At 53.1% G+C, this 12808-nt stretch overlaps 1 protein-coding gene across 1 annotated transcript; it reads right to left on the reverse strand.

Moving 5' to 3' along the window:
- Positions 1–10169: 10169 nt before the first annotated feature.
- Positions 10170–12456, reverse strand: Fam71a (family with sequence similarity 71, member A). Its single transcript, XM_005374742.1, has one exon. It carries the CDS (start codon positions 12062–12064, stop codon positions 10274–10276), a length of 1791 nt encoding a protein of 596 aa, XP_005374799.1. The 5' UTR covers positions 12065–12456; the 3' UTR covers positions 10170–10273.
- Positions 12457–12808: the final 352 nt, after the last annotated feature.

Here is a 12808-nt window from a genome sequence, read left to right on the forward strand (position 1 = left end):
CTGGGAGTGTAGCTCAGTGCTTCCTGGGTTCAGTCCTCAGTGCAAAAAAGAAATGAGGTTAGCTGACTCTATCATGCTAAACTACTGGTTAACTTAGCTTGTGTTTGGTAGAGTGGCAGCTGTGTAACTTTGAGCAAAGGACTTTAACTCTCTTAGCCTTAGTTTCTTCCTTTGTACAATAAGAATGACACACATCTAATGGGACTGTTGTGAACTTGAAAGGAGACAACCTTATAACACCTCCACACACAGCATGCCCTCCCATTTAAATATACAGCCGAGCACCTTCCCTTCCTGTGGACAAAGTATTCCCCAAATACTGACCTGCTGTGGACAACCTTTCTTTCCAGTCAAGGGAGCACAGGTGGGCGCACAGCACCTGGGAAGTTCGGATGGTCTCTTGGAAGCCATGAGGTGGCCCCTAAGTCCTGGGGGGTGAAGGTCTTTCCCAAGTGGGTGTTAAGGGTTTGCTGAGTGCTAGCTTGACAGCCAAGAGCAGCTGTTCCCTGCTTACCTGGAGGAAAACCCAGGGTAAAATGACTTCCACAGCAGCTCCAAGCATTTGTTTTAATCTAAGTAAAAGATAGTCCACGGTTGGAAATAGTCTTGAGATCAGGAAGGTCAGCTTCGTTCTATTGGGGGCTACTCAGTACACCTTGTTTGGGGTCAGAAGAACAGGCTGTGACTTCGGGGGCCCCTTTAAGTCTCTGACCTTTTTTCCCCTGTTTCAGGAAGTGTGGTGCCTGTCCTAACCCTTCAGCCTCAGATCTGCCCTTGAGCTGTCCTCTGAGGTCTCCTGTGTGAGGACATCCAGGCCGCCTAGTCCTCCTGACCCGGTTCCAGAACATTCTGTGCATTAGAGCAGCCACGCCTGAGGAGGGGAAAGTGCAGTGGGGGAGGTGGGTGGGGGAGGAGGAATGCCGAGTGTGCTGGGAAGTCGGATGTAAATAAAACGCCTGTTTCCAAAAAGGAAGCACTGCTGGTGCTCTGCATGGGGCAGCACGCCCCGCTGGGTTGTTTTGACAGGACTTGAAGCTGAACCAGAGCTCAGAACCAGGAGGGGGGAAGGCGTGGTGGCTGATACTTTTTCTTCCTCTGCTTTCAGTTAGGTGGCTTAGCGTGGATGTGGAACCCAGACTGCATGCCTCCCATGACTTCCTCTGATGACTTCCAGCTGCACCCTCCATCCCCAACTGAAAGTCACTCTTCTTTTTTTAAGTTTTATTTTCCTTTTGTTTTTTGAGACAGAGTCTTGAACTCACTGCAATCCATCCTCCTGCCTCAGCCTCCCAAGTGCTGGGATTACAGGTATGCACCACTGCCACTGCACCTCTGCTTGAAAGCCACGTTTAAACTTTTGTGAAGGTGATTCCAAAATTTCTGCAAGTCTTCCCATCAGGGGATCCTCTGATTTCCAGTAAATCCCCCAACACTAGGTTTTCTGTGTTCATTTGCATTTAGTTTGCATAAATTAGCATACCATGGAGTCTTGGACTCTGAGTCAAGCCAAGTTGGGGAATGAATGCAAATGAACTCCAGCTTTGTATCCCTGGGAAGTGGCAGAGGAAGGCAGACATGACTTGTCTGCAAGGGCTTTCTTCATCCTCCTGGCCTGCAGATCTCTTGGGGCCTCTGGGAAGTCAACCAGGGGTCCGGGAAGCATCAACCTCAATACTTGGAGTCGCAGAGGGGAATGCAGTCATGCCATGGGTTTGTTTGATGGCAGCAAGATGAGTTTCTGGGAACAAGATGAGTTCCAGAGGAAACCAACCGCTGTACCCATACCTGCAGCTCATTTCCCTAGTGGTCAACATGGCGGAGAGAAAGGCAGCTCTGTGACAGGAATGGTGGGGACAGGGTGGACCTAATATGGCATCCAAGTACCCAGGCCTCTGAGCCACAGAGTTGGTTGACTGATGCCTATAGACTGGCTATTGGCCGCAGTGGAGGGCAGGTACCCCCTCAAGGCCATCCTCTCTTTGGAGACAGTCCTGGGTAGGACCAGGAGTATGGGCCCAAGAGACCCTCTAGTGCTGAGGGTCTTGGGGAAGTTCTAATTCTTCTGTGCCTTAGTTTCCTTATCTGTAAAATGGAAATAATAACACCTACTTCACAGAGTTGTGGAGCAAGAGTTAACCATGGTAGTCCCTTGGAATAGCGGCTGGCAGTAAGGACACAGTCCACAGACACACTTGTCACACGCATGGCCCCAAAGCAGCTGTGACAGAAAGCTCTCGGAGCCTGCAGAGGAACACGGATGTTGCCCGGCGCCCTGGCTGTGTGCCAGTGTGGCAGCTGTGCTTACGCGTTCACCCCGAGCGCCGCAGCCGCAGCCAGCAGCTGGCTGTGTGGACAGGGGCCAGGCATGGGCTCTGCCTAACCACAGATTGGGAAATGACAGCATAAACTGATGATGTTTCTTCCAGTGTGATGATTTTTCTTCCTTTTACAAAACTTCCTTCTATTTATTTTTCTCTTCCTCTCCAGAAGAGGAACATGAGGAAAAGAAATTGGCCCTGTCTTTGATTGGCAGGAAGGAACACAAGGTCCGCAGAGAGGGATCCTAGCAAAAAGGAGCAGGGGGCCCTCCACGGCTCACGTGGGTGGCTGGGGAGGGTGTATTGGTCCTGAACCTGGGCACAGCGGGAGCTAGAATTTGCTGGCGTGGTCTCTCTGTGCTCTAGAGAAGAGGACACATGGAAAGACTGAGTGCCTTGACCACAATAGTGCCTGGAGACGGGACCAGTAGGCCTTGAAACACTTACGGAGATCCAGAAGCAACAAGCCACGGCCACTTCTGTGCAGGAGGGTGCAGGCTGTCCCGTGAACGACGGCCAGCCCTCCTAACCCAGAGTCCCCGTGCCGCATGCCCAGCTCCTACGGATTTGCAGACCCGCTCTCTTGCGGGCTGAAAGCAATGAGCTCATGAATTAAAGGAAGTTCCTTTAGGTGGCTTAGCAGGTGGCTCTCTACATGGTTAACTATTCAGACCCCAGGGCAAGGCGCCAGCCCCTACTTTCACTCCAGCCCTGTTGTTCTTCTCAAGATCCAGCTGCTGACGGGGTGGGACGTCTGGTGGCCCAGTTTGGGGTCCCCACCTGGGCCTGAGTGAACATCCTCCTGTTTGGAGGTCACGGAGCTGCTACTTCTGGAGCTCCGCCACAGACAGCCTCTTGGCCAGTGTCCGCTCGATTTCTCCTCCACCTGGCTTCAGTCATTGTCAGCTACACTCACTATGCCAAGATGCCGAAAAATTTCAGAGCTAGGCTATAGGCTGCTTTTAGTGTTAGAGTTCAGAGACCTGTTGGACTTCACGATCAGAAAGAAGCAGTAGGCGGTGTGGTTGGAGGGCGAGTTGACCCTCTACCAGCTGCTTCGTCCTAGCCCCAAGGCCCCGTCCATCTCTGCCTGTCTTGGTTTCACTCCTTGACTAAGAGGCCCGAGGTCACTGAAATGGTGAGGTAACGAATGGGAAACAGAAACAAGCAGCTGAATTCCAGGCAGTCAGAAACGGTCGTTCTTGGAGGAGCACTAGACCATATGTTTTATGCTGCGCCAGCCAGAACTTGGTTACTTGAAGTAGGATCACGGGAAAGTCCCTTCTCTAGGCCTCAACTTCCTCATATGTAAAGCACATCTCGGATTAGCCAAGACCCTCCTGGGGCTGATGCGGTGTGGTCTGGGTGTCCCAGTAATCTGGCCATCTCCCGGGGATCAGAGTTTGAAGATACGTGGGAAGGGACTGGGAAATACACAGCAGGAGGTCCTTGTGAGTTTAGTTGCCTAAAGGGGAAAAGAAAGAAAGAAAATGCAGTGAAAAGCAGTGACCTCAGTGCTCCTCCAGTCCATCTGGGCCAAACTGACTTTGTTAGGGCTGGAGCTGATACTGGAGCACAGAAAATTGTATTTTCTAGAGAAAGTCGCAGCCTCACAGCCATCGCACATGCTGTTTTCTGACGTGCCCTTGCTATTTGCCTACAAGAGGAGCATGGTCCAGCCCCTCTCCCTTGGGGTTTGAGGCAGCCTTCACCACCTACATGTGGTGGAAATTTTCCATGTGGATCTGAGACTCAGTCAGAAGCACTTCCATTTGGTTACCGTGGGACACATGTCTTCGGGAACCGAAGTGACACCTGAGATCACCTCGAGCAGAGGTCGTGCGTCAGCGTTCCCACGATAATCTGCAAAGGCCCCCTTGCAGCCATTTCCCTCAAGTCACCAGGTGTAAATGAGGTGATAAAGCCTGACCCTCTAGACCAGCTCTGGCTCCAGCTGAATGCCCCTGGTCAGGGAGCATTCAGGGTAGCCCAGGGAGGAGAAGAGGCACCCTGTTGAGTCCTGCCCTGAGCCGACCAGACAGAAGAAAATAATGGCTGCTTTTGGTCACAAAGTTTTAGGGTACTAGTTGTTATAAAACAAAAGGTGTTGGAACAGGATGATAGGACAGGTTAAAAATTCAGCCCCTTCTTTCAAATACTGATGAAAACCCTTTAAAAATATATGTGAGAAGCTAAAACTCATTTGGAAGCCAACTTTGATATTTCTCTCAAAGGACAGTATGACAAAACTAACACCTAGAAGTGCTGGGGATTGAACCCAGGGCCTTGAGCTGCTATATTTGGGAAAAATCATATTTCGCCATAAAAGGAATAAAAATCATTATCTCCAGCGAGGGGTGTTGCGCACTGACGTAGTGTGTGCTTAGCATGCAGGAGCCCTAGGTTCAATCCCAGCATGCACATGCTTACACGCACTCTCACAAAGAAAAAGAAAAGACACATTGCCTTCGGCGACGATGGCGAACATGAAAGAGGAGCCGCCCCAGTGTGGGCAGGGTGTGGAATGAGCAGAGCCCCACCCATTCCTGGTGGGAGTGCGAAATGGCTCAGCGACTTTGGAAAATAGCTTCACAGCATCGCCCAAAGCTGAAAATATGTAGATATTTCATAGAATTCCTAAGTACATGCCAAACAGAAATCTATGAACATTTGCACATTTTATAAAAATGTTAGCCAGGTGTAGCGGTACAACACACCTGTAATCCCAGCACTCCTAGAGGCTGAGGCAGGAGGACTGCAAGTTTGAGCCCAGCCTGGGCAACTTAGTGAGACCCTATCTCAAAAGCGGGGGTGGAGGATGTAGCTCAGAGCAGAGGCCTGGGTTCAATCCTCAGCACTGAACAAATGTTCATAGAAGTACTCTTCTTTACCACCCCAGACTGGAGACAACCGGGACCCCCACCAACGGCAGAGTGAAGGAGGGAACTGTAGGACACTGCACAAGGAATGCGGCTGCACAGCGAGGAGACGGCACACACAATTGGTAGAAAAACCATGGGCGAATGCCATAAATGCGAGATGGAGGGAAAGGAACCAGAGTCAAAACCACGCTTATTTTGTAATTCCACTTATATAAAGTTGGGAAGGAAGCAACATTAATGGATGGTGTTCCAGGTGAGGGCAGGGGTTCCCCTGGGGACAAAGCCAGAGAGGGAAGGTGGGGTGAATCTGTGGGACGTGCTGATGACCTAGCTCTTCACCCAGGTGCAGGGTCTGTGACACATTACTGAGTGAGAGCTACGTTGCTTGGACATTTTTCTGTGCATGTTGTGCTGCAAAGCAGAACACTAAGGGGCAGATTTAGCTTCATGGAAAGTTTTATGAAAAACTCATGTATGCATCCTCGTTTCTCCTTCATCTGGTGTGGGCTGCATTAGGGCAGCGCTCTGGGCTGTGAAGGCTTCGGTGGGAGAAGAAACAAGGTGGCGTGGTGACGTCATGCTCCCCCCATGTCCGGGAAGATGCTTCCTAAGTTTTGCAGACCAGGCAGCTGTAGAAAGTGACAGCCTGGGGACAGCACCAGATAGAGGGCTCTTGGGACCAATATCGATGAGCATTGTCCTCCAGCTGCCCTGGGACACAGGATGTCAACACCTTAATACACCTGCGGGCAGGTCCTACTTAATAGCTGGAGGAGGACGTGCGTCTCTGTAGCAGTCCAGGTTCTCTAAACCAGCAAAGGGGAGAGTCCGGGCTTCCTTGCCTTTCTGCTCTTAGAGAACCCATGTGCACCCCGCCTCACCCTGGATTACAAGTCCCACTTGCAGTAATGAGGATGGAGGGTGCTGGGCATGGTGGCACGTACCTATAATCCTGGCACTTGGGAGGCTGAGGCAAGAGGATCTCGAGTCTGAAGCCAGCCTGGGCTACACAGCCAGACCCTGTCTCCAAAAAAACCAAAAATAAACGGAGGCTTCCAGGGAAACTTTCAGGGGCCTGTCTAGTGGTCCTTGCACACTTTGCCATCTGACTGCCAGTGGGCTAGAGCCACGCACAGCCTGGATGAGATCCTGCCTCTGGCTGCTTCCTACTGCAGGGGCGGCTGCTCCCCGAAGGATGGGCTGATTATCAGGAAATCAGCAAGAGGCACTGTGACCAGGGAAAGGGCGATGGTGACCCAACAACCTGCAATGACAGCAGGTGGCCACAAGGGGCTCTATTGGGCGCCTTGAGCCTGCGGTCTCTGATGCCAAAGGCCTCCTAGGCTGCTTTCCCTTTGCTTCTGTGTAGGAGTTTCTTCTGCTTTCCACGCACTTCTCTTCTCGTGCCACTAAGAAGACTCGTTTACTTTTGTTAGTTCTGCCGCCCATACACCAGCGTAGCCCTAGACTGTGAGGTCGCGTCTTTCGAGACAGGAGGACAATTGTCCTGTTTCGTTGCTTTCACAATGTCACACTCTGGCCCCTTTCATCTCTCTTCAGCACCTAAGTCACAGGCTCCCCTTTTCTGGCCAGGATTCCTGAAGGATCCCCTGGAGCCACAGAATCTTACTGCCATCAGACACCGGCCTTTGGTGGCTGCCAAAGGCTGGGACAGTCACAAGGCCCCTCGGGCCCCCCAGAGCCATGGCTGATCCTCCACCTCCTCTCCCTCCTGGCCCTCCAGCCATCAAGGCTGAACTGCAGGGTGGGGCCAAAAATACAGCCAATATTTAACTTTTTAAAAAACGTATTTCAATAAAAGACACATTAAGGGCCAGGGATCTACAGCTCAGTGGCACAGCGCCTGCCTGGCAAGCACAAGGTCCTGAATTCAGTTCCAAGTACAAAAAAAAAAAAAGACACATTGCCAGAATCTCCCTCCAAATTCTGCCCTCCCCGAAACACACTAACCCCAGGGGTCTCGCCACCCTCTAAAGCAGTCCTGGAATTGTTCTTTCGTGTTCTTATTGGTTCCAGACATTTCCTTCTCATGCTCATTTTGACTTTGGGGAAGAGTCAGAAATCACACAGCTCCAGATGCGGCGAATCAAGTTCTGGAGAGCACGCCGTCATGGGTTTACGAGCCTGCCTTCCTGCTGGCTGTCCCTGGGAAGCAGCACCCGGTGTAGTTTTGATCACATCTTGTAAACACACTCAGGAAAGAGGACTTCCAGAACTGCTTCAGAAAGTGGCGGGAACCACAGGAAAAATGTATTCCAAGCAAGGGGCAGTCCTTGGAGGAGGATTAATGGCAATGTATCTTCTACTATCATAAATATTTTAAACCCTCACCACGTAGTTTGATCACACCTCACACTTGCAGTTGTCCCAATGCACTGGGACATTTCAAAGCCTGTGTCCTTCAGACGCATTCTTCTGCACAGTCTGATCCTCTCTCCCCACCCTCTCTGGGCACCTCCTGTAGCCTTACCCTCGCTCCCTATTGCCCTATTCATTCTTCCAAACTGCCAGTTCCTCTGTGAAGCCTTTCCTGACCCCAACTCCCTCCCACTCCCGGGAACCACTCCTGTGCACGGCTCCTCTTCCAGCCCACATACCTCCTTGGGACTGTCCCCCAGCATGTAATACTGCCCGGCACCCCTACCCCTTCTCCTCCACTGGCTCTGTAGGACTGTGGGGGACCCAGGGCCACCACACAGCGGGTGCCACATGAAAGGGGTATGCTGGAGTGGTCCCCTGCACCTGGAGCAAGTCCCTTCCATGTGAGGAACCCCAGTTTGCTTATCAGCTAAATGGAGAGACGTGTGCCTTGGAGGAGGGCAGGTACCTTAAAGAGCTTTACGGGTGACTAAGTGCTATGGTAATGCTTTTATTGCATTATCCTTTTCCAGACTGATATTTACCTATACTTGCCTGTGTGGAAATCCCAGATTGGAGGAATGCAGTATGATCCTTTTGTAAGTTCCCCACCTTTCCAGCCAAAGGAAAAGGTAGTCAGGAGTAAACTATTAATTCATCTCCTTGACAACCTCTCCCGCCCCACCTCCTTGCTCTGGAGCTCTGGGTTAATGATTGTGAGCTTGTTTTCCTCCCAGGGCTGATTTGTATCTAATCTCTGGCATATTCCCTCCTTTCTTAAGAAAAACTTGACTCACTCCAGTAATTCTTCATCCTGGGGTCAAGAACTTTGTTTTATGGGAGGAGACCGCGGATGTAGGCAGCTCTTGGGCTCTTGTACTTTCTGGACAGGGCGCCCATCTCGTGCCTGCCATGCCCTCAGAAGACAGAGGAGCCCTCTCCTCACCCACCTGTGAAGTCTGCGGCTCCTCTCCCCAGCACCTTTAGGAATAAAATAAGCACAGTGGCCACAGCTGGAAGGAAGCTATACCGAACTTATACCTCCTTCTCATGAGGCTGATTTGTTTTGGAGATTGCCAGAAGAAAGTTCCTGGAGATTTGCATGGAGAGGGCCGGGGATATAGCTCAGTGGCACAAGCGCCTGCCTGGCAAGCACAAGGTTCTCAGTTTGATTCCTGAAATCCAAAAACCAAAACAAAACAACAAAAATAAGATTTGGCACGGAGAAGGACAGGCTTCCAGTCCTGACTTTTTCCAGAGTGTAATCAGTGGCTGGGAAGGATGGGGCACTGGAGTCAGGAGCGGCCTGCCGGCGGGCTGGCTCTGCCTGGAATTCCTGCAGGAGGTCTGCTGACAGCTGGAGGGAGGCTGGGGGCAGGCACAGCTGGCCGCTCCCCAGGTCAGGCCAGGAGGGCTCCCCAGACTTGGAGTCGGCTGCCTGTGGCTCAGGAGTCTCCCTGCCCCATCTTTCCCTGATCTTAATTCAGTACATTCTGGCTCTGGAGAGATTTAGGTTCCTTGCGGCCCTGTCCCTCTGCATTTGTACACTGTGCCTCCTCCGCAAGCCTCAGATCCTGGGAAAAGAAACTGGCTGCACGACGCTGTGACGCTGTTCTGCAGAGGTCCCACAGGCGACAGGGCAAGCCACCGTCTTAGTGTCCTCATCTGGAAAACGGGGAGGCCGTCCCTTCCTCTGCTAATAGCTACTGCGCCTTCTCGTCCAGGCTTCCGTGTCGCTTTGTGCACACGCAGGAGGGAAAGGGGCAACGGCAAGCTCGTCTCCTCTGTCAGGGGGACGGCAGGGGCACGCCACGCTGATTCCAGCGACGTGAGAATGTGCAACAGGGAGACAGTAACCACCCCTGGACCGCACCTCCTGCTTAAGAAATGAATTCCCAACACTACCAGGAGTCCTGCTGCCACCTCCTTGCGCCCACTGCTGGCCTCTCCACCCTAGAGAAAGCCACCGAGCTGAACCGAGTGTTTGCCACACCCTGGTTTTTGACTCCAGGTTTACCAAACATGTATGCAACATGTTATTTGACCATGTGGAATTATATCCCGTGCGATATATATTTTCATTGCACTGCCCCTCGTTTGTCGCTGTATCCTGCTCCGCACCCCACTGTAATGTCAGCTCTGAGTGGGAACTTGGTCTGTCCCATGTTTTGCTGCTAAGTTATTTTGCTATAAATATTCTCACACCCATCTCCTGGGATATGTGTGTGTTTCTCCAGGGCATATGGCGAGGTGTGGAGTGCCTCAGACAGTTCTCATCGCCAGCAATGCTGCTGCTCCCCTTCCCTGTCCCCCAAATGGCCCTATTCTCCAGGAAAGTTTATCAACAGGGTAGAGAACCACGGGGGTAGAAAGAACAATGCTTCCCGCCCGTAGTTCAGGGTCACCAAAGCCAAGAAGGCTCCAGGCAAGAGGGAGGGGTCACATCAGCTCTGCTGAGTAGTGTGAGGGGATCCCCTTGACTGGGTCCAGGGGTGTCAGCCTGTAGCGCAGCTGACGTCACAGAATCCTCTGTGAGGTCACCACTGAGCTGATGGACACGGACGCTCAGACAGACCGTGGCAAACCATTCTCAGGTTGAATAGTTCTTTATTTCACCTGGAGTAAAGAAAGCTAGAATAGGCTCTCTTGGGGTGCTTGTTGGGGCCCTTTGGGGCTTCCGGCTCTGGGTGCTGTTTAATGGGCTTCCAGGCTCGCCCCCTCCATGGCCTCGGATGTCACAGAACCAATGATCTCCACTCCCTGCCCACTCTCTGCCGTCTCCACGATGGCCTCCAAGTTGGTCTTCTCCACTCTCTTGGCCACCACATCCACACTGTCACCACGCGGTGAGACTACCCTCTTTGTGCTGAGGTTGGCCCTGACGTTCCTCAGGAAAGAGCTGATCCTGCTGAGTCTCTTGGGTGAGGAACCTGAGCTCATGGCAGAAAAGCTGCTCCTCCCGGATTTGTGCGAGGTCCTGGACTCCTTCTCAGTGGTGGTGCGGCCGATGTCTTTGGGGGCGCGGCTGTGCCTGCTGCCCCTGGCACTGCGGTGGCTACCTTTTTCCTTTTTATTGGCTCTGTGTGTTCTGTGGCCAGATAAGGACCGACTGGATGACTTTCGGGCCATCTTGTCCCTTGATGTCTTGCGGGGACCTTCACGCGTCCTGTGGCGATAGGAACCCTTACTGCTGGCTCGGTCCTTCTCTCTCCTCTCCTTTCTTTCCCGTCGTTCCTTGAGGGCAGCCTCTGTGGCCAGGGGAACGCCCTGCTGTCTGGCCTCTGCACCGACGGGACTTTTACTCCGGGCTGGGGTGCTGGGTGCTTTCCCAGCATCTTTGATGGTGGCTTCTCCTCCTGCAAATGCGGCGCTCATGCTGCCCTCTGGGGAGAAGCGGGGGGACCCAGGCTCTGAGAATTGGCTCACAGCACCTGCTAAGGCAACACTCAGGCTTTTGGAGGGTGTCTTGCCAGCGCCTGCCTTAGGGATTTTGCTTCCTCCTTCCCTTATGGAAGCCGCCCCTGCCAAGGCTGCGTTCACCTGTCCGGAGCCTGACTTGGTTGCAGCCACACTCAAGGTGCCTGATGTCATCCCTGCTGCCGCTACCGTCCCTGCTGCCGCTGTCGCCCCACCTGCCACTGCTTCTGTTTTTGTCCCTAGTGCTGACCCTTTGGTGAACTCCGCGAATCTTGTTTTTGAGGTGGATACTTTGGGTGTAGCCATGGATTTGTGAGAGGCAGGCTGGACTCCCTCCCCACCAGCGTAAGCAGCAGAGGCAGCCCTTGTCATCTCAGGGGCCGCATGGAGACTCCGGATGCTGACCTGGTCCTGGTCACCTTTGCTTTGGGAGTCCGGGGTGGCCAGGCTTGTCCCGTCCTCATCGGCCAGCGCAGGCATGCACAGTATGTCCTCGGCGGGGGTGGCATAGGTGCTGCTGTTACTGTCCACAGGCGGCCGTAGGAGGTAAATCAGTTTCTCCCAGTAGAGGAAGAGGTCCTCGCATGCGTTAAGGGGAGGACATAGCTGCAGGTAGCAAGACCGGCCCGTGGCGAACTTCAGGCGCAGCTGCTGTTTCTCACGGTTGTGAACGGAGAGCCTTACCAACTTCAAGGGGAGAAGCCTGGTGAGCTCCAAGGGCCTTGTGGTCTTGCGGCCCTTCCCCTTGGGGGCCTGACGGAGCCCCTCGAACTCCTCACAGTTGGTGGCCGGCCGGGCCAGGAGCATGACGTCGGGGATCAGGAGGGTGGGGCTGGTGCAGGCGATGCCTACGGTCACCAAGCGCACGCGGTTGTGCACATCGATCACCTCTCCCCGCTTGGTGATCTGGATGAAGTCGCTCTCGAATATCGGGGCGTACTTGAACATGTCGTACTCGCCCTTGTGCAGATGCCGCTGCAGCTTCCCCATGGTGGTGTTGAACATGCCGGTCCCAGAGCCACTCTGGGCCGTGTAGTAGGGTAACAGAGACTCACTGTTTGTAACCATCTTGTCATGACAGGGCCGCCGGACAGGCAGGTCCTTGTGTCTTCCGCTCTGCCTTGGTGTCCTTGGCAGATAAGGAATCCCTGGTGTTCCTGGGTTCCGAGGGTGTCACTACAGCTGGCTTCTCTGCCCCACCCCAGCCCGCAGGCCCCTCAGAGCCTCAGAGCCTCCCAAGGCCAGGACGGGCGTGGAAGCAGGGACCATTGACCAGGGCTACCAGAGGGTGTCTGGACCTCGGATGGATTCTCTTCAAAGGCGCAGCGTGTGCGGGGCCCCGGGGAGGTTTGCTTCTGGGTCTGAACCCCTCACCTCCACCCGTGATATTGTTTCTCTCTCCAGGAGTCCACAGACTGCAGTGGGAGACCGGGCCATCCTCTTGGCCCCCAGCCCTGCACGGCGGTATTTATCCTCTGCTGCCTTTGTGACCTGTCACTGTCACACACGCCTTTGTTCCCATGCTCTGCTTGCCTCCACAGAGGACAGGACCACCCTAGCAGGGACTTAGGTAGGCGGGAAAATATGTGGGGTTTTTTTTTCAAATGGGAAATTTTTGTACAAACGTTTCCCTGCTCCTTCTAAATTTGATTCAACAACTAGCTAGGAATGTTGGCACATTCCTATAATCCCAGTACTCTGGGAGGCTGGGGCAGGAGGATCACAAGTTTGAGCCTAGGCTGGGCAATTTAGTGACTTAGCAAGAACTTGTCTCAAAATAAAACATTTTTCTTTGAAAAGGCCAGTGTGTAG

This window comes from Chinchilla lanigera, unplaced genomic scaffold (genome assembly GCF_000276665.1).
Source record: "Chinchilla lanigera isolate Chin_1 unplaced genomic scaffold, ChiLan1.0 scaffold00005, whole genome shotgun sequence".
Lineage (NCBI taxonomy): Eukaryota > Metazoa > Chordata > Mammalia > Rodentia > Chinchillidae > Chinchilla > Chinchilla lanigera.

Bases quoted from the DNA above. Each gene is read 5' to 3' on its own strand.
- Fam71a (XM_005374742.1), bottom strand. From the start codon at position 12,064: ATGGTTACAAACAGTGAGTCTCTGTTACCCTACTACACGGCCCAGAGT.